This window comes from Mesoplodon mirus, assembly GCF_964341445.2.
Source record: "Mesoplodon mirus genome assembly, chromosome: 4".
NCBI classification, from domain to species: Eukaryota; Metazoa; Chordata; class Mammalia; order Artiodactyla; family Ziphiidae; genus Mesoplodon; species Mesoplodon mirus.
In genome coordinates, this window is record NC_138979.1 from 71171281 (window position 1) to 71193794 (window position 22514).

General features: G+C 41.4%; 2 protein-coding genes across 6 annotated transcripts in view; one reads left to right on the forward strand and one right to left on the reverse strand.

The window, feature by feature from the left end:
* The window catches only part of ATP10A (ATPase phospholipid transporting 10A (putative)), a 188381-nt gene that overhangs the window by 130767 nt on the left and 35100 nt on the right, over positions 1-22514 (reverse strand). The window lies entirely within an intron of this gene.
* On the forward strand, positions 17936-19986 carry LOC309802195 (etoposide-induced protein 2.4 homolog). 2 transcript variants are annotated; one of them, XM_082617552.1, is made up of 2 exons: positions 17936-18766; positions 18879-19986. In XM_082617552.1, the coding sequence occupies exons 1-2, from the start codon at positions 18094-18096 to the stop codon at positions 18992-18994; spliced, it is 789 nt and encodes a 262-aa protein (XP_082473678.1). In that variant the 5' UTR covers positions 17936-18093; the 3' UTR covers positions 18995-19986. The 2 variants fall into 2 exon arrangements, with proteins under 2 accessions (XP_082473678.1, XP_082473677.1); XM_082617551.1 differs by having other exon boundaries at positions 17945-19986.

Below are 22514 nucleotides of genomic sequence, written 5' to 3' on the forward strand. Positions count from 1 at the left end.
TGACTGGTTGAGTCCCTAGGACCCACAATGCAGATGGAATCCACCAGGCCCAGCACACACTGGCCTCAGGGCCCCCGCTTCATCACCCTGAGTTCCTCCTGCTGTACAAGGGTCCGGATCCGGGAAAAGAGATGTAGCCTCATTAAGAAACAGAAAGTCTTTTATCATAATCAATGTTTCAATAGTAGCATTCACCAAAAAGTGGGCCCACCCCCTGCATCACACTTAATACATATTTTTGTGCTATGTTTGAGTTCGAACAGCTGGTTATTTACAGATTTTGACTGGGAAAATAACGCATGAACATATACGAAAGTTCCAGATAAAAGTCGAAGTCCTGTAGCTCAACACCCGTGGGTTGTGTCCACTCTAGCACCTCCTGGGCCCACAGGTTGGAGGCTTATGTGTCCCTTCTAGGGGCAGAACATGAGGAAATTCTAAATCCATGGGTTAAAAAAGGAAGGCTGGACTATTTTCCTTCCCAAAACTCACATAGCTCTAGGAATTGGCAAACATTTCATAATTTGCTTCACGAAAACAAGTTTCTACCTTTACTAAAAAGAAAAAAAGAAAACGTGAAATTCCCATAATTCCCAGAGTCTGGAGGAAAAGGTATTTCAGAATCAAAGATGAAAAAAGCACATCTGCTAGTTATTTCGAATAGTCTTTCCAAGACATTTACCTTAATTCTTAGAAAAGCCCCTTATATTGCTTTGAGAAGAAGCAACTGCAAACTGCTAAACATAATTATCTTCTAATTAATATAGAAGATCAGCCGCCCTGACACACCTTCTGCTCTCCCTCCACTATGAATGCTCCCTGACCCCAAACCAGGAGAAATGAAGGGCAGGCATGTGTTTTCTCCAGTGCATCTAAATGGCCCAGTTCTGACCACAGCCTACCTTCAAGACACCCATGTCTCCACCACACAGACTGCCTCCATCTCAGCTGGGAGCTCAGCTTTTCAGGAGCAACAAAAGACGGGCAAAGGAGAAGTGCTCAGGACTTTCAAAGAACGGCCACCTTGGGTGTGACACCAGGAAAACACCCTTCACTCATTTCTTCATGCAGTGGAATCTTCACATATTTTAAGAATCAGCCCGAATGCCATCTTCTCTCCTCCACTGAGCGCCTCTGAACACTCAAGGGGACCAGATGCCCAGGCTCTGAGCACCTGCACCAGGGAGGGTGGGCAGGCAGCCTGCCCGCGGGCCTCCTCACCCACTCCACCGGGCCACACGCAGAGGGTGCGCACTGGCCTTCAGGCTGCCCATCCCCTCACCCTGCCCATGGCCCGGCCTCCCAGAGGTCAAGCTGGTTTTGCTGGCTGAATGGATGAATGCTTTGAGATTCTTGCGATGGTCAAACATTCCTTGTGGGGTGATGGTTTTAAGTGAAGTCCTAATTAACCAAATATTTTAAAGAGAAAAACACTTTCGTTGGTGCCAGTTGGGACTCTGAAATGACGTCCTCACAAATTTTCTAACTATAGTGGAAGTGAAGGTAAAAAGTTCGACTGGGGCTTCCCCGGCGGCGCAGTGGTTCAGAGTCCGCCTGCCTCTGCAGGGGACACGGGTTCGTGCCCCAGTCCAGGAAGATCCCACATGCTGCGGAGCGGCTGGGCCCGTGAGCCATGGCCGCTGAGCCTGCGTGCCCGGACCCTGTACTCCACAATGGGAGAGGCCACAACAGTGATAGGCCCGCGTACCACAAAAAAAAAAAAAAAAAAAGTTCGACTGAATGATTTCTTTGAGGAAGACCACAGTAGAACATACCAGTAAGAAAAAAAGCAGTAAGCAATCACCATTTAAGTAATATTGAAAGTTAAATGTGTCCTATTTACTTTCACAAGTGTCAAATATATCAGCAGGCTGAAAGCACACAGCCCCCGATTTAACTGTTGGTTCCCATGCTGTACTACACAACAAGGCCCTTCATTTCACAGTATGAAAATAACACCACCATGAGTCACCACTGGGTAGCAAGGTTACTTCCCAGTTCTAGGGTTTGTTCTCACTGTTGCATTTGCTTTCTTCAAGGTCTCACTATGGCCTTACTGTGATAGGGGTATTTTGGATGAAGCAGCTAAGCATAAATTAATGGTTAAATGAGCAAAAACGGATGACAGGTTTCCCCCACTATCCAAAAGCAGAGTGTTTCTATGAAACCTTTCCTGACTTGAAATGGCATAAATGAAGAAGCAATTACTTTACGACACATCTGGCAAGGGATGCACAAAAATAAATCTACATGAAGCACAGATGCTCACACAGTTCAAAGCTACTTGATGCAGAGATGCTGAGTGTGGTTCCCAGAGGAAGAGCTTGGTGGTGTCACTCTTTGAGGTGTGCATTGCCTCTATTACTGCTTGCTGCAAAACAAATGCTATTTTTGCTTTTTGCCTTTTTTCATAAAAGCAAAAATCCTCTTTGGATTTCTTTTGGTTAGCAAAAGTGAACGCAAAAAAATAAATAAATAAAAGTAAAAACAGTGGCATAAACTGAATTTTCGAAAAGTGGGGGATACCTATACTTCAGCACAATTTATCAATCAACTCTCATCAAAACACTCTCCCGTTAGTCTCCTGTTTCCCAGGTGAGAAAGCAGTTTGTATAAGGAACTAAGATTCACGACTCATGTATTTTTATGCCAGTATTTTCCCCCATCAGGTGACCAGCCTGGATCTATAATATTTTTATGCCAAATGCTGTCTATTCTTTGGGGGAACTTAGAAGAAGTTTCTTGGAGAAGGTAGAGTTTGGCTTTAGGATTAAAAGCTGGGGGGATTCACACGTGCTACAACAGCAAAGGCTTTCCTGGGTTTCAGGAAGATGGACACGGTTGGGAGGATGTGATGTGCTCACTGACTGGCCGTGAGATGGGGGTATGCAGAGAGGCCACAAGTGGGCAATAAGCTCCTTACAGGAGACGGCCCACATGGTGGGGAGGGGAGACACGATGGCTGCATGGGAGGATCCCTGCTTGTGTTCTCTGAGGCCTGAGCCCTGCGGAAGCTTCCAGCACTGGGACAGTCTGCACTCTAAGTAAGAGCACCCTGGGTGGCCCCAGATGGGGGGGTGGGAGGTAGGGAGGTGGGACCACCCCCCAAAAGAACCCAGCTGAGTGTGGGATGGTGGGGGCCACATGTCACAGTGGAGGAGTCCCCAAGAGATGGGATACGGGAGGGAGCCTGTAAGGCCTATACCTCCCACAAAGAGTCTAGTGGGAGCAGGGTGGGAGTGGCGAGCCATGAACTAAGGGCACCAGGGACAATTACTGACGGCAGAGTGATGGAGGACACACATTTCACTTTGACTTTCTCAAAATTACGATGTTTCTTTTAAAACTAAAGATGAGAAAAATCAAATGAGCAACCAACCTTAAGAACTCCATCCACTTCACCACAAATTTGCTGTGAGCTAACATTAACAAAGGGCACATTTATATAAGGATGGCTGTTTTTTTTGTTTTTGTTTTTTTTGGTAAAGTCTATCTTCAAGGTAACATGTAATTAAATTTCTGCTTTCAGAAATTTTTATTTGTGCTCATTTTCCTTTCCTTCTTGGGAAAACCTCAAACTCACTCATAGTTACATAGATGCACCATGTGCCTGAGAACAGTGCTCATCACCCTGGATATGCCGAGAGGCGGGAAGATGTTTCCATGACCACCGTTCATCTTTGGTCTAGCAGCACACAGTAATTTTTTTTTTAACATCTTTATTGGAGTATAATTGTTTTACAATGGTGTGTTAGTTTCTGCTTTATAACAAAGTGAATCAGTTATACAAAAAATATGGAACACTTCATGAACTTGCATGTCATCCTAGAACAGTGGCCATGCTAATCTTCTCTGTATCATTCCAGTTTTAGTATATGTGCTGCCAAAGCAAGCACAGCACATGGTAATTTAAGCATGAGGACTTGTTGCTAAAAATCCTGAAGTAGAAACGAGAAGGGGATGGAAGATACTTTGCCCCCTTTCCCATGGCCTGTATTCTCAGTTCTGCCGTCGCAGAACTGGGTGGTTAGATCCTGGCTGGCGGCCGATACAGAAGTGGTCTGCCTTGGGGTCACCCACGCTGCAGACTATATGCACTTCAGGTAGATCTAGGACGTGTATGGTAAACCACCTGACATAAGAAATTAATTACAAGAATTTTTTTTCCAAAAATGACAATGTGCATTTTAGAATCTAGTTTTCAAAGTCAGGGTCTTCAACTAGAGATGAAGCCTTGATGGCAGTTTCCCCGTCACTTAATGCTAACTCCCTGTGATCCATGTAAGTGTTACAGAGTGGGGGCTGAGAAATGAGGAGGCCAGAGCAGGAAAACAACAAGCAATGTTTGTACCACAGTCTGAAAACAGAGCAAACAGTCCTGGCCAGGACTTACGAGACGAGGTCTCCCGGGTCTGATGGAAAAGGGGCTTCCAGAGAAAGTACCATTACTGGGATCCAGGGGGTGACCACTGGGTGGCCAGAAATTCATCTGCAAAGCCAGGGAGGTGAGGTATACAAAGACACACCATAATTATACCTAGAAGCCAAGTGTAGCACAGCCTTCCCTTTAACTACAGCCTGACAGAAGCAGAGAACTAACTGCCCTGATCTGGAGTCAGCACAAGTCTCCTAGCCATGACAACAGTGTGTGTTTAAATGAGGTGGAGGACATGTGTCATCCAGCAGGGGTCACAGATGACCTGACACCACCTTAGCAGAAATTTCTCTTCACTTCACTAATTACAACCCATTAACAGCCTTAAGCCACCAGACAATGGGGTCCAGTGAGCATAGGTCCCAGAGGGGTCAGTGTGGGTGGAACACAGGAGGCGGGGAAGGCCAGCATCAGGGACACTGCAGGAGCCCAGAAGGGAGCTGCCGGGATGTCCCAGGCAGACGTGGACCACTCAGGCTCTTGCAGGCTCTCCACAGATACAGAGCTGGGTGATTAAGAGGAAGAAGGCCAGAGGCAAACTTTTCTGACTGGCCAGTTCCTGGCCACAGAGAGAGGGAAGCATCCCACCAAGACATACAGCAGAGTTGGGGAAAGAAAGGAGAGGAAAAAACTAAGAGAAACAGGAGATGAAGACAGAGAGGGAAGAGAGAGGAGAAAGACAAAACGATCAGGGCAGGGCCTGATCGTTTACAAGAAAAAAAATTTACAAGAAAAAAATTAAAAAGCACTAGTGAGATTGTGGGGAGGAAAAGCTTCAGGGACCCAGAAACATCACAAGTGTCAGGGACACAGGGACAGTGTACATGGGTCATCGGACACACGGGGACCGACATCACACCTAATCCAGCTGTACCACAGCTCACTCCGCCAGTCACTGTGTGTCTCCCCAGGCCCAGCCCCACTGCTCTCCACTCTGTGAGGCCGGGGAAACTGAGGCACGGGCTGGAAGATGCCAGCCGGCAGAGTGCACGGCATCACGCAGGACCTGGAGTGATGGTGATGCTTGCTCAGTGCCTGGTCCATGTTTCTCCCCACACAGCTCCTCTGAAGTGGACACAATTGATCAGGAGACATGGCGAACATTTACAGGAGCAAAGATGACAGCTGTAGTGCCTGCCTGGCCCGCTAAGAAACTGACGCCTAGGAGTTAGTTGTTTTTTTGTTTGTTTGTCTTTTAAACAGTTTCCTTCGTTTCTGACTATCCTCTGATAAAGAGCACAGTGTCAATCACACTTTAAAAATAAGTCAGGCAACAGGAACCTCACTCTGATTCTTACCATGTTAAAGAACACTTCTGTAGTTTGGATATCATGCCCTGTGCTGAGTACAAAGCTCGATTTGTTTCTGCTTTGTAATGTAGAGGGTTATGTTCTACCACTGCTACACAATCACTTTGAGGAAACATTACTATAAAAATAAATAAGTTTCTTTTCTCATTCAAAGCGAGGGAAAATAACAAGGACGCCCTAAGCACACCCACAAACCTTTTCCAAGAACACTTGTATTTGTCCCTGGGCTGGCAAGAATGTTTTGCTGATGATATCAAAGTCCTTTAATTTATCTACAATCAATCACACTTAAACACTGAGGAAAAAATACTCATTCTGTTCCACTTTAAATTAAAACAAGCTATTTTTGGGGTACTAGGCTGTCTTTATTTTTCTTTGAACACAGGGGAATACGCTACTCTGAGACCTGGCTGTGGAAGGGCAGCAAAACATACTATTAATCTCTGAGTTGGAGTTTTAGAAAAGACAAACTGTAATTCCATTTTCAAAAATGATCGCCAACTTCCACTTCTGACCAAGTGGAATATACAGGATTTACTCTCCACTTTGAAACAAGTAAGAAGCTGGGACAAAATACATTTTTAAAAAATGGTTTTCAGGACTTCCCTGGTGGTGCAGTGGTTAAGAATCCACCTGCCAATACAGGAGACACGGGTTCAAGCCCTGGTCTGGGAAGATCCCACATGCCACGGAGCAACTATGCCCATGCACCACAACTACTGAAGTCCACGTGCCTAGAGCCCGTGCTTCACAACAAGAGAAGCCACAACGAGAAGCCCTCCACTGCAACGAAGAGTAGCCCCCACTCACCGCAACTAGAGAAAGCCTACGCACAGCAACAAAGACCCAATGCAGCCAAAAATAAATAAGTAAATAATTTTTTTAAAAAATGCTTTTCAGACACTGGACAGCAGGAAGCTGTGAGAGGGGAGCAATTGAGGTGAGCCCCACACTTGCCCTGCTTTATTGTCTGAAGGGTCTCAGGCTGCAGACAGGATGGGGAACCAGCCAGAGCCCTCGGTCTCCCCAAGCCGGTGGGGGACAGAGCTGAGGGTCCAGGGACACCAAGGCCGCTGCAGTTTGCAGGGCAGGGTGCCAAAAAGGGAGAGCTGCCCAGAGAGGCCAGCTGCTCTGGAGACCAACCAAGGGTCCCCTGAGGAAACAACCCAAGGCCTGGGAAAGAACCACCTGAAAAAAAACAAAGGAAAGATCTCTGGATTTCCCAGTGGTCCAGGAATAGTCCTTGCTGTCACCAGCTAGGGTAGAAAGTTTCTTAGTTCAAAGTGTACAGAAGTGTCCAACAGCTTATAAAGTAAAATTCATAACACTTGGCCTGGTGATAAAAAACCACAGGCATGCAAAGAAGAAGAAAGGTAATCAAGAAAATAAAAATCAAGCGATACAAACAGATGCAGAAATGATACAGATGACAGGATGAGTAGAGTACTAACATAGTTGTGACAACTATAATCTGTGTGTTCAAGAAACTAGAGGAAAGATGAAATTGTTAAGTAGACATCTGGGAGAGATTTAAAAAATAAAGACCCAAATCAAACTTCTAGAGTTGAAAACTACAAAGTCTGAGATGAAAAACCCACTGGATGAGGTTAACGGCAGATCAGACATCTTAAAAGAAAAAAATTAATGAACTTGAAGACACAGAAATAGGAACTATCCAATATGAAAAATAGATTTTAAAAAAAGATGGGAGGGTATAAAAAGAACATCAGTAAGCTCTGGGACAACTTCTAGTAGGCTAATACATCTGAGATAGAGTCGGGGGGTGGGTGGGGGAGCAGAGAAAAATGGATGAAGAAATAAGGACCGGGCTTCCCTGGTGGCGCAGTGGTTGAGAGTCCGCCTGCCGATGCAGGGGACACGGGTTTGTGCCCCGGTCCGGGAGGATCCCACATGCCGCGGAGCGGCTGGGCTCGTGAGCCATGGCCGCTGAGCCTGCGCGTCCGGAGCCTGTGCTCCACAACGGGAGAGGCCACAATGGTGATAGGCCCGCGTACCGCAAAAAAAAAAAAAAGGAAATAAGGACCAAAAATTTTCCAAATTAAAATTTGATGAAAACTATAAATCACAGATTCAAAACCCTCAATAAATCCCAAGCATAAGAACAAGAAGAAAACGACACCCCAGGCAAATCATATTCAAACTGCTTAAAAATCAATGACAGAGAATCATAAAAACAGAGAAAAAATACGTTACATACAGAGAAGCAAAGACAAGAATGATAAACTTGTCATTGGAAGCACCAAAGCAAAAAAGACAGTGAAGCAACACCTTCAAAGTATTGAAAGAAAAAACTGTCCACCTATAATTCTACACCCAGTGAAAACACATTTTGAAAACAAAAAAGAAATAAAGACTTCTTCAGACCTAGAAAAATGGAAAAAATTCATCCCGGGTAGACCTGTACTCTGGGAAAGGAAATGGAAACCCTTCGGGCAGAAGGAACGTCACACCAGGTGGAAATCTGCTTGCACAGAAGTGATGACAGGCACCAGAAACGATACCCATCACCTGGTGTCAGCAGTGACGTCTGCAGATCAATGCCTTTGGGTCTGCAGTCCAAATCCTCACTTGCCCTTTTCCTCAGGACCACCCATGCCAACCCGGGCCTCATTTTCCTGCGATTTTTTTTAAGTTGTTCTGGAAAATACATGTTTCCTTGTGATCCCTGAGGTTTCCACGTCTTCAAGCTGGGCAGAAGGGAGTCTGTTACTTCGAAAGATAAATGAATAAGCCGTCTTAAATTTCAATTAGGCCCCTTTGGATTTCCCTTGGAACTATTTCTGGTTTGGGAACTTATTTTGTGTACAAAAAAGAGGAAATTCTTTTGCATTTCCATTTTGGGGGACAGACAGAAGATAAAGGCAGAGCCAGCCGTATTAACCTGGTATTGTGAAGTTTGTCAGAGTCTGGGACCAATGTTTAAAAATTAATAGGAAAATGCACAAATATCTGCACTATTAAGGTGTATACCTCCCAAACACAAAATGTCCATTTGGCTTGTGAAGAATATGTATGTAAGAAGGCTCTCTCAAGAAGCTAGAACATCCTTTTGTGACAAAAAGAGTTTACAGTTAAATTTTTTGCTGTTTGCTAAAATCAATTTGATTAAATTGAACTCTCCACCCCCTCACCCTCTACCAAGTTGACATCAAACCACTGAGCACTCAGAAGTTAAATTCCATACAACACAGGCAGCTGTGCTCCATCAAAACAAAAACAAAAATTGACACAAATAACTATTCACTTAACCCAATCAGTTGAGGTTACTGATCAGTTGAGATTATCTATACTCAAAATGATTAACGTAACCTCATATTCTAAACCAGGAGAAATCTGTGTGGCATTCTAGGGAGGGGACCCAGGGAGGTGACAGGAGAACCAGAAAGCTGCAACCACAGATCGGCTACTTGCATATTTAGGCCTGTTTTCTCATTTCATAACAGCATTGATTTCTCGTTGCATAAAGGAGGGATTGTGGCTCTGCAACCATCTCAAGGTTCTACTTTGGACACTTCTTAAATAGTATCTACAGAGTCAACGGCGGGCCTCTTCCATGGGAGTGTCAAGGTCTCAAACCAGTGGTCCACAGTAACCTCTGCCTTCAGAGTTCAAAACGAGAGACTTATAAAAAGACATTTATAAAAAATCTTGATGTCTACTTTGTTGTGAAACTCAGTCAGCATTGCAACTGCACGGAAACAAGGGGCACGTCTCGGGGCTGGGCTGGCCTCTGCAGCACAGTATCGTCCATCATGGGGTCTGGGTGCCTGCACAGCCTGACACCTCCAGGGGGACACACCCTTCTCCCAGACGCTCCCCTCAGCCCCTCCCAACAGCTCCTCTCACTCCCAGGAGTGGCCAGGCGGGAAGAAGATGGAAAACTTAAATGCACCAACTTTATTATCTATTAGCAGATGGTCTTAACATTGCAGATGGCAAAGAAGCTTAGAGCTCACCTCTTCCAACTCTCACCCGACACACCAGGTCACCTCTCCTGGTTATTACAGGACACGGGCTAAAACCAAACTCAGGAATAAATTCTGCAAACATCCTTTATTAAGCTTATTGCAATGATTAGATATTCCACACATGTGGAAAGTGACTTTTTCCAAGAAAATGATATTACCTTGAAAATGTTAAAAACAAAAGACTGGTTTTATTTATTAGCCATTTTCAAGGAAATGTTAACTTTACCAAGGAACTAGCTTCCCCCCTTAGGGTGATACATTTTGCTTTACACAGGCTATTATTACCTTTGTGTTTTAAACTGATGGGTCAACTCAGTTCCAACTCTTGCAAATGAAAGGAAATTTTGCCTTTCCAATTCTAGGCTGATAATCTGAGGGTTACTCTGACAATTGTGTTTTATGGAAGGAATTTTAAGATAAGAAGGAAAATTATGTAAATCTTTTTTAAACCAGAAATTTCCATCATAGGGGATCTAGAATGCCTATAGTAAATAACTTACAGAAGACTTAAAATATTTCTAAAAGTGAGATATACCTGTTCCTTTATTATCAATAATAGTTAACATTTATAATTTAAAATATTTGAAGTTAGTGAACAGAACTTGCAGAGCAATAAAACTTATGATGAATAACATGACTGATCTTATGTTGCTTTTCTGGTTTTGCTTTTAAAACAAAAGTGGAAAAATATGAAAAACCAAATGAACTCAAAATTTTTCCTTTCTGTGCCTAAAGAATATAACTGGTTTTATGTAAGGCAAAAATCCAGATTTCTGTTAATGATGGACACAGTAAAAATAAATGAAATACAGAATTTTCTTAAAAAATGTAAGTTTTTTAAGAGTATACATTGGTTTGATATTTTCAAATATATTGCCATGCTTTTAATATTTCTTTAAAAGGTAACCCTCAACCATGCCACAGATTTGGTTACTTCTCTCCCTAACCTGCTACATCAAATACTATGCTACACAGTTCTGAGATAATGACATTACGAAAAAATTTTAAGTGAGAAAAACTAATTTTTTTGTCTTATCTGTATGAATTTTTGAGGTGTGACCTATCTGTAAAGTGAAAAGATCTAAGATCTCCACATTTAGAGTATTATTCTCATTAGGAGTAGAAAAGCCTACTATAAGAATGGGTGGGAGAATTTCTGTTATAGCTTACTCTGGGCTACAAAAGGTGTCAGTCCCACCCTAGAATTTGATCATCTGTAGGGAAAACATTCTGCTCGAATTTTACAATCTACTAGTCTATGTAATCTATTTATAATGCAATTCTCCCTCTCTTTTTTGTTTTGCGGTACGCGGGCCTCGCACTGCTGTGGCCTCTCCCATTGCGGAGCACAGGCTCCGGACGCAGAGGCTCAGCGGCCATGGCTCACGGGCTCAGCGGCCATGGCTCACAGGCCTAGCCGCTCCGTGGCATGTGGGATGTGGGATCTACCCGGACCAGGGCATGAACCCGTATCCCCTGCATCGGCAGGTGGACTCTCAACCACTGCGCCACCAGGGAAGCCCTCTCCCTCTCTCTTTTAACAAACAATGCAGTCCATAACCCACTAGAAGGTAAACCCTTATTTAAATAGATCAGTTTAATAGATCAATTTCCAACTTTGATTGCATGAAGACTATGAAAATACTATTCATTTTGGGAAATGAAAGTTGACATAACATACTTAATCTTACAAAAGTGTCTAAAAATGATTTATAAAATCATTTACTTCATAAGAACAACAACTGCCCAAATGCACACACACTACCAGCTCTTTCTTTTCTCCAAACTCTCTAGTCCACCCAGATCAGAGCCGGGAGGACACTGGTCACCTCCATGGTTCAACTATCAGTTCACCTCTTCATAGATGGAAATCCAGGTGGGTGCACATTATTTGACCTTCCCAGGGTCAGAGTCCTTATCTCTACACTGGGAACAAGACCAAATACGGCTCTTTAGAAGAAGGGTGCTAAAGAATTTGAAAGGTTATTTTTCGTAATTAAATGTAGAATGCTATGATGATGATAAAGTTCTACCTGTACATTCCTTTAGATGTACAATATCTAGATGGAATATCTAATGTATTCATTTTTGTTTTTCACTATAAATTAGTTTTAATAGTCTAGTAAACTGATTTTTCATTGAATTTGCTTGAAACAACTGGAAGATTAATTTACAAACACAAAAAGCCATCTAAAAAAGCATAATTAACCTATACCATTATTTATTTGATCTTAGGTTCCATTAAAATGAACCTTAGGGATAATTTTACATTGCTAATTTATTTTTATGCAAACAATATATAAAAATAAAAGTGTTCATTATGGGATACATTTAAAGCAAACTGAAACCAAAAGAAATGTTAATGTGGGAAAATATAGGACAAACATTAATATATGAGAAAATAATTTTTTAAGACAGTAAATTAATATTAAATAAATATTTTTAAACAAAAGACACTAAAGGAATAGATCATACTATAGTGGTAAATATAAATACATATAGATGAATATAAGTATGATAGAACTATCATGATATGATCATAATAAAAAAACTTCAATGAAAGAGCCACATGCAATTGAACAGCATACGTCTACATCTGTAATCACTAGCTCAAAAATCTAGGGGAGGGAGCTTGTCCAAGGAAGGCAGACCGTTCACAATAGCACAAAAATTACAAATGTAAAGAAATAAATTTAGGGCTTCCCTGGTGGCGCAGTGGTTGAGAATCCGCCTGCCGATGCAGGGGACGCGGGCTCGTGCCCCGGTCCAGGAAGATCCCACATGCCGCAGAGCGGCTGGGCCCGTGAGCCATGGCCGTTGAGCCTGCGCGTCTGGAGCCTGTGCTCCGCAACGGGAGAGGCCGCAACAGTAAGAGGCCCACATACCGCAAAAAAAAAAAGAAAAGAAAAAAAGAAAGAAATTTAAAAATTACTGTGCAGAATCTTTATGAAGGAAACAGTAGTGCTTTCTGAACAACTTAAAAGGAAAACCTGGTTAATACGAGGACAACCATGGCCCTAAATGGAAACACGCTACACCATATTGATGTTGATTCTCCTTCTATCAGAGCAAGCCCAACCAAAACTCCACAGGGACTTTTTTTTGGTGACATTTTTTCAACCCATTTATATTGGCTTGAAAATATTTCTAATATTTACATGGAAAAATAAATGGGTGAAAATACCTAAGAAAACAGTTTAAGTGGAGTGATTTTTCACCACCACATGTTAAAATGTTTATAAATGTGCAAAGGAATATTCAGGGTAAGACTGGTGGTCTGGAGTAAAAAAACGAAAAAAATGAATACAATTAAAGTAGGATTTTAAATTGGTGAGGAAAAAAATTTAATAAATTCTTCTTGGAAAATTTATTATATGAAGGGAAAAACATACTTTCTACCCTCACAAAATACACTGTAAAATGTTTGAGAGAAATTAAAACAAAATCATAAGGAAAACAAAAATGAATGTAAGTGACTATTTGATATTTCAGGGTTTGGAAGAACTTTATAAGTTAAAAGGTATAAAAAACTAAAGATTGATTGATATGACTATATGAAAGTTTTCAACTTTTATGTATCAAAAAACACTCAACAAAACTGAAAGTAATGATTCAGTGGGAAAAATACCTGCAACATATATACTAGATAAAAATTAATATACATGATGGTATATGTCTATATATCTTATAAATTTAATGAAAAGTAAACAATTATTTTTTTTAACTGGGGAAAAACAGGTGATTTAAAAGGAAACATATAGCTAGTAACACTAAGGAAATAAGGTTCAATCTTACCATCAAAGACACAAATTAAAAATAAGAAAATGCCATTTTTGTCTGCCTTTAGGCAAAGACTAAAAATAAGCTGGGGGCCAATGCCAGTGAGGGGGTGGCCTCTGAAACTGGCACCCAGCTTATTTTTGACACTCTGACAATTGGGGCATCTATATTGGAAAGGCTTTTTCTTTCAGATTTCAGGAGCCCTGTAGGAATACGTCCAGCAAAAACAACAAGATTGCACAAGGATCGTATAGGAATGCATAACCCGTTCAAAAATTCATGAACAATGAAGTAAATGGTAACAATCATTAGAGCAGAAGCTTTGCAGTCTTTAAAGATCATATTTTTGCAGAATATTTCATGATACATAAAACATAATAACAAGGCAACAAACACGGAATACAAAACTATAAGTACATGAGGACAGTAAAAGTCTATGAGTGACAGGAAAGGTTGCACATGATTGGTATTTACTTCTTTCTGAATTACTACATGCTCCAAATGATCTATAGTAAACATATATACATTTTAGAAACATAATATTTATGTATACATGCATTAAATATGTATTATTATGTATTTATGTATTCATTTGCTATTTATTTAAGTATGTACATATTTCTAAAAAATATATATTGTGTGGTGCTAAGCTGTCACACAGTACTTCTAAAAATACTAATGATTAATGATAAAATTAATGCTATGTCATAATCTATGTTTGTTTCAGTATTACATGCAAATTTAGCCTGGCTATGTAACTTCTGGACTTTATTATCTGACCCACGCTTTGTCCTCCTAACCCTGATGACCAGGGACATCACAAGGACCCAATGTGCCTTTATGCATCTCACAACAAGGCTAGGAGGTAGGTAATATTCCCATTTTACAGAGAAATACATGCTTCAAGCATCATGCCCAAATTCACATAACTAGCATCTAAGCACAGCTGGAGCCAAAACACAGGTCTGTCTCACTCCATAAGCATATTAAGTCTTGTTCTCTCTCTCTCTCAGAACCTACAGCTTAGAAAATAATCTCAATAGGGAAAATTATCTTACATATAACAATTTCCCGTCACCTTTCGTACCTTATACAAAGCAGTGTATTGCCAATTCATAGCTGAATCAATGTTTGAATGTTTAACTGTGGTAAACAGTTCAGCCAAACTGAATTGCTAATTCCAACCTAACGTAAAAATAAATCTAGATTCCTACATAACGTCTTTCTTACACTAGATTTTCTTTCTAAAGTTGCAAATCCACCTTCATTAAGTTATGAACCATTTAACCTAAATAAGAAATCTTGATGCCTCTACAATGTGCAAACTTTCAGAAGTTAACCAAATATTTAAAGAAGCTCATTTTTTACATATTCTAGTAGACTTTAAAGTTTACAAACCTCAAGAGTGAAAGCGGGGCTTCACTGGTGGTGCAGTGGTTAAGAATCGGCCTGCCAATTCAGGGGACATGGGTTCGGGCCCTGGTCCGGGAAGATCCCACATGCCGTGGAGCAACTCAGCCTGTGCACCACAACTGCTGAAGCCCACGCACCACAACTACTGAAGCCCGCGCACAGCAACAAAGAGTAGCCCCTGCTTGCCACAATAGAGAAAGCCCACGCGCAGCAACGAAGACCCAACGCAGCCAAAAATAAATAAATAAAATAGGGATTTCCCTGGTGGTGCCGTGGTTAAGAATCTGCCTGCCAATGCAAGGGACACATGTTTGAGCCCTGGTCCGGGAAGATCCCACATGCCACAGAGCAACTAAGCCCGTGCGCCACAACTACTGAGCCTGCGAGCCACAACTAATGAGTCCTGTGCTACAACTACTGAAGCCCACGCACCTAGAGCCCATGCTCCACAACAAGAGAAGTCACCACAATGAGAAGCCCGCGCACTGCAATGAAGAGGAGCCGCCGCTCGCCGCAACTAGAGAAAGCCCACACGCAGCAACAAAGACCCAACGCAGGGCTTCCCTGGTGGCGCAGTGGTTCAGAGTCCGCCTGCTGATGCAGGGGACACGGATTCGTGCCCTGGACCGGGAAGATCTCACATGCCGCGGAGCAGCTAGGCCCGTGAGCCATGGCCACTGGGCCTGCACGTCCGGAGCCTGTGCTACGCAACAGGAGAGGCCACAACAGTGAGAGGCCCGTGGACCACAAAAAAAAAAAAAAAAAAAAGACCCAATGCAGCCAAAAATAAATAATTAAAAATAAATAAATAAATGAATTTTTAAAGAAAGAGTGAAGAAGTTGAGGTTTGAGTTTGGAAACACCTATAATATTTTAAAATTAATGGAGAGCTTAACAGTTTAAAAAAATCTAGCTTTAATGGTATGCATTAGCAACAGAAAAAAAACTCTTCTGCATCTCTATTATATACTAGTAACAATATTAGTAATAATAATACTAATAGACAACTGTTTACTCTTACAGTTTATGAGGCATTTTCACACACATAACCTCATTTTCACACAGCATTGTCAGAAGAGTTATATTGTACCCATTGAATAGAGGCCAGAAAGAAAGGCAAAGTCACCTGAAAGCTTGAGGACTTCCACCAGGTGTCCTCCTGTGGGGTCAGTGCCTTTACACAGGCATTCTTCCTTCTTAAACTCAGAAATTCATAATATTGTATTTCAAATTCTTAAACTAAAGTGACTGGACCAATTGTTCCAAGTACAAGATTTTTCCAAGGAAGTTACTATACAAATTTATTCAGAGCCCAAAAAACATTGCTTGAATTAATTCAACTATCACTGATCCTTAATTTCTATAAGGTAAGCAAAAAAAAATTGCCATGGCATAACATAGCTCACAATCCAAACATTCTGATAAATTTATTCTTGACAATAGAGCTTTGAAAATAACCATGTGGTAATAAGCAAACTTTAAGCTAACATCTTTCCCAATTCCAACTTCAATTCTTTACCAAAAAAAATTAATTTAATATAGCTATTTTAATATATTCCAGAGGTTGGCAAACTTTTTCTTCAGGGGACCTGAGAGTAAATTTGTTAGGCTTTGCAGGCCATAAGATCTCTTTCCTATTAACTTAACTCTGCCACGGGAGCACAAAGCAGCCACAGATAATATGTAACATACAAATGGTACTCAAAATGGAACTAGGTTAGCTATATTAATATTAGACAAAATAGACTTAAAACAAAAGTTGGTACTAAAGATAAAGGATATTTTATAATGATAAAAGGGTTAATCTGCCAGGAAGTCGTATAATTCTAAACATAAATGCACCTAACAACAGGGTCCAAAACTTATGAAGAAAAACTGACAGACCTGAAGGATGAAATAGACAATTAAACAGTAAGAGTTGGAGACTCCAATACCTTACTTTCAATAATGAATAGAACTAGCAGAAAATCAGTAAAGAAATAGAAGACTTGACAATAGTATAAATGAACTAGACCTAAGAAACAACTACAGAACATGCCACCCAACAACAGAATACACATCTTCCCAAGTGCACATGGGATGCTCTGCAGCACTGACCATAGAACAGGTCATAAAACAAGACTCTATATGTTTAAAGGATGGATATCATACCAACTACGTTTTCTAACCACAATGGAATGAACTTAGAAATCAATAACAGATGCAAACTTGGAGAACACAAACACATGTAGACATTAAACAATACACTCATCTTTTTTCAACTGAAGTATAGTTGATTTACAATGTTGGGTTAGTTTCAGTTATATAGCAAAAGTGATTCAGTTTTATATGTACATATATTCTTTTTCAGATTCTTTTCCATTATAGTTATTATAAGATATTGAATATAGTTCCCTGTGCTATACAGTAGGTCCTTGTTGTTCATCTATTTTATATATATTAGTTTGTATGTGTTAATCCCAAACTCCTAATTTATCCTTCCCCCTCCTTTCCCCTTTGGTAACCATAAATTTATTTTCTATGTCTGTGAGTCTGTTTTTGTTTTGTATTTTTGTCTGTTTCTGTTCATTTGTATTATATTTTAGATTCCACATATAAGTGATATCATATGATATTTGTCTTTCTCTGACTTACTAATCTCTAGGTCCATTCATGTTGCTGCAGGTGGCATATTTCATTCTTGTTATGGCTGAGTAATATTCCATTGTATGTACCACATCTGCTTTATCCATTCATCTGTCAATGGACGTTTAGGTTGCTTCCATGTCTTGGTTATTGTAAATAGTGCTACTAGAGTGTGTGGGCGCAGCGGCCCCGGCCCTGGGAGCACCCTGGCGGGAGCGGGTGGCCGGGCGCGGAGGGGTGCGGAGGGGCGTGGAGGAGACGAGCAGGCCAGCAGTGGGCCAGGGGCCGGGCCGGAGCCGGAGCCGCGGGGGCAAAGCTGCCGGAAACTTCTCTACCTGAATTGAGTGCATCTGTGTAGGATTTGACCCAAGGAGAAGATGGTACATACAGTGTTGTGCAAGTTGCCTTCCCTCTGCTGTATTCCCTGCTCTTCCTGTTCTGGGTAGCAGTAGTCCAGTTGGGTCAATAAGGTGCTTCATGATGAGACATTTGGGGACACTTCTCTCTCCTTTGTGTAGTTGATAGTTGGGGCGGTGAAGAGATGGCTGACAGTGTCAAAACCTTTCTGCAGGACCTTGCCAGGGGAATCAAAGACTCCATCTGGGGAATTTGTACCATCTCAAAGCTAGATGCTCGAATTCAACAAAAGAGAGAGGAGCAGCGTCGAAGAAGGGCAAGCAGTGTCCTGGCTCAGAGGAGAGCCCAGAGTATAGAGAGGAAGCAAGAGAGTGAACCACGTATTGTTAGTAGAATTTTTCAGTGCTGCGCTTGGAATGGTGGAGTGTTCTGGTTCAGTCTCCTTTTGTTTTATCGAGTGTTTATTCCCGTGCTTCAGTCAGTAACGGCCCAAATTATTGGTGATCCGTCACTACATGGGGATGTTTGGTCGTGGCTCGAGTTTTTCCTCACGTCAATTTTCAGTGCTCTTTGGGTGCTCCCCCTGTTTGTGCTTAGCAAAGTTGTGAATGCAATTTGGTTTCAGGATATAGCCGACCTGGCCTTCGAGGTATCAGGGAGGAAGCCTCACCCATTCCCTAGTGTCAGCAAAATAATTGCTGACATGCTCTTCAACCTTTTGCTGCAGGCTCTTTTCCTCCTCCAGGGGATGTTTGTGAGTCTCTTTCCCATCCATCTTGTTGGTCAGCTGGTTAGTCTCCTGCATATGTCTCTTCTCTACTCACTATACTGCTTCGAATATCGTTGGTTCAATAAAGGAATTGAAATGCACCAGCGATTGTCAAACATAGAAAGGAATTGGCCTTACTACTTCGGATTTGGTCTGCCCTTGGCTTTCCTCACAGCAATGCAGTCCTCCTACATTGTCAGTGGCTGCCTATTCTCTATCCTCTTTCCTTTATTCATTATCAGCGCCAATGAAGCAAAGACCCCTGGCAAAGCATACCTTTTCCAATTGCGCCTCTTCTCCTTGGTGGTTTTCTTAAGCAACAGACTCTTCCACAAGACGGTCTACCTGCAGTCTGCCCTGAGTAGTTCAACGTCTGCAGAGAAGTTCCCCTCACCACACCCATCTCCTGCCAAACTGAAGGCTGCTGAGGGCCACTGAGTCGCCTGCCACCCAGAGGGGATGGGTGGGATTGGAAGGATGCCGCGTCAGCTCTTTTTCTTGTTCACCTCCCTGACCAGGGAAGGCAGGACCCACTCTGCCAAGGGCCCTGTGCATATTCCCTTCTCTCTGAGGAATCGGATTTTTGTCTCTGGTGCACATAAGGCAGAATCGTCCTGACACCAGTATGGATTTTAAACACCGGTGAGTCTGAAAGGACCACAGGTTTTTCTGCAGCTCTTTTCTAGCATTTGCCAGCCCCCGTGCCTGGACTGAGTTGAATGCTTTTTCTCCCTGTGCCATTTATCCTCCCACCTCCCCTTCCTGCCTTCCACCACCCTTGGATGAATGGATTTTTGTAATCCTAGTTGTTGTATTTTGTGGACCTGTTGTTTTGGTTTTTCTGTGAAGCACATATATTGGACGTGGGAAGTAAAGGAGACTCTGCTGCTCCTGGTCACTCCCGTTATAGCCATCACTGTCTTGTTTCTTGTAACTCAGGCTAGATTTGGTCTCTTGCTCCACTGCAGAAAAAAAACAAGCCTGAAGAGATGGGACAGGAGGAAAGACCTCACAGCCAGATCTGCTGGGTTTTGAGGAGTGGTTTTCTTTCTTCCCCTTGAAGGGGAAAAAGCTTTTTTCACTGGTACATTTAAAGCTCCCCCAGCTATAGGGAGGTACCAATTTTGGACAAGTGCCACTGCAACACAGAATGCTCAGAGAACCTGAACTTTTAAACTCTGGAGGTCTGAACTTTATTGTTGGCCACTGCTGGGTCTGTCTGGTATTTCAAAGGAATATTGGGTGTTGCAAATAGGAACTGAAGGGGTAAACTTATTAAACCCATTAAACCTGTGGGGGAAAAAAAAATAGTGCTGCTACAAACATGGGGGGTGCATGTATCTTTTAAAATTAGAGTTTTCTCTGGATATAGGCCCAGGAGTGGGATTGCTGAATCATATGGTAACTCTATTTTTAGTCTTTTAAGGAACCTCCATACTGTTCTCCAAAGTGGCTGTACCAATTTACATTCCCACCAACAATGTAGGAGGGGGTTCCCTTTTTTCCACATTCTCTCCAATATTTATTATTTATAGACTTTTTGATGATGGCCATTCTGACTGGTGTGAGCTGATACTGCATTGTAGTTCTGAGTTACATTTCCCTAATAATTAGTGATGTTGAGCAACTTTTCATGTGCCCATTGGCCATTTGTATGTCTTCTTTGGAGAAATGTGTATTCAGGCCTTCTGTTCATTCTTTGATTGGGTTGTTTGTTTATTTGATATTGTATTGTATGAGTTGTCTGTATATCTTGTAAATTAAGCCCATGTCGGTTGGTCGCATTGTTTGAAAATATTTTCTCCCATTCATTCGGTTGTCTTTTCGTTTTGTTTATGGCTTCCTTTGCTGTGCAAAAGCTTATAAGTTTGATTAGGTCCCATTTGTTTATTTTTGCTTTTATTTCTTTTGCCTTGGGAGACAGACCTAAGACAACACTGGTATGTCAGAAAATGTTTTGCCTATATTCTCTTCTAGGAGTTCTATGGTGTCATGTCTTATATTTAAGTCTTTAAGCCATTTTGAGTTTATTTTTATGTAAGAAGTGAGGGAGTGTTCTAACTGCATTGATTTACATGAAGAGACTGCTGTCTTTTCTCCATTGTATATTATTGCCTCCTTTGTGGAAGATTAATTGACCATAGGTGTGTAGGTTTATTTCTGGGCTCTCTGTTCTGTTCCCTTGATCCATATGTCTGTTTTTGTGCCAATACCATGTTGTTTTGACTATCATAGCTTTGTAGTGTAGTACTGTCTGAAGTCTGAGAGGGTTATGCCTCCAGCTTTGTTTTTTCCTCAGGACTGCTTTGGTAATTCTGGGTCTTTTGTGGTTTCATGTGAATTTTAGGATTATTTGTTCTAGTTCTGTGAAAAATGTCATGGGTAATTTGATAGGGATTTCATTAAATCTGTAGATTGCTTTGGTTAGTATGGCCATTTTAACAATATTAATTCTTCCAACCCAAGAGCATGGGCTATCTTTCCATTTCTTTGAATCATCTTCATTTTCCTTTATCAGTATCTTATAGTTCTCAGCATATAAGTCTTTTACCCACTTGGTCAGATTTATTCACAGATATATTTTGTTTGACACAATTTTAAAAGGGATTTTTTTCCTCTTTCTGATATTTCATTAGTGTAAAGAAATACAACAGATTTCTGTTTGTTAATCTTGTATCCTGCTACCTTGCTGAATTTGTTTGTCAGTCTAATAGTTTTTGTGTGGAGTCTTTAGGGTTTTCTGTATATAGTATCAGGTCATTTGCATGTAATGACTCTTCCAATTTGGATACATTTTATTTCTTTTTCTTGGTTGATTACTGTGGCTAGGACTTCTAATACTGTGCTGAACAGAAGTAGTGAGAGTGGGCATCATTGTCTTTTTACAGATTTTAGCAGGAAGGCTTTCAGCTTTTCATTGTTGAGTATTATGCTGGCTGTGGGTTTGTCAGAAATAGCTTTAATTATATTGAGATCTGTTCCTTCTATATCCACTTTGGTGAGAGTTTTTAATAATGAAAACACATACATATGTGGACATTAGACAATAGACTCTTGAATAATCAATGGATCAAAGAGGAAAATCACAAGGGATATTAGAAAATACTTTGAGGACTTCCCTGGTGGCACAGTGGATAAGAATCTGCCTGCCAATGCAGGGGACATAGGTTCAATCCCTGGTCCGGGAAGATCCCACGTGCCGCGGAGCAGCTAAGCCTGTGAGCCACAACTACTGAAGCCTGCACACCTAGAGCCCATGCTCTGCAACAAGAGAAACCACTGCAATGAGAAGCCCGCGCACCACAACAAAGAGTAGCCCCTGCTCGCTACAACTAGAGAAAGCCCGCATGCAGCAACGAAGACCCAACGCAGCCAAAAATAAATAAATAAACAATGTTTAAAAAGAAAATACTTTGAGATTAATGCAAACGAAAACACAACACACCAAAACATACAGAATGTGGCTAAAAGGGGCCTAAAACAGAGGGGAATTTAACATGCTATATTAAGTATCATTTGTACTGGTTTTTTCAATTATAAGTACTCCCATGGAATTAACAATAAAAGTATTTTAAAATATACTTTAATAAATACATTAATATTCCAAGAAATGAATGTACTATAATATCTAACCATTATCCGAATTTAGCAGCTTTTAAGTTGTGTTCTATTTTTGCTGTCGTACAAACTATCTTCGGACACTTTAATCTGTGACTGCATTAAAGATTATTTTCTCAGGATAGATTTACAGAAATGGAACATTCACTCAGAAGGTAGGTATTTCTATGGCTGGCGACACCTGGCAACCTTCTGTTCATTGTGTATGAAGCCATGTC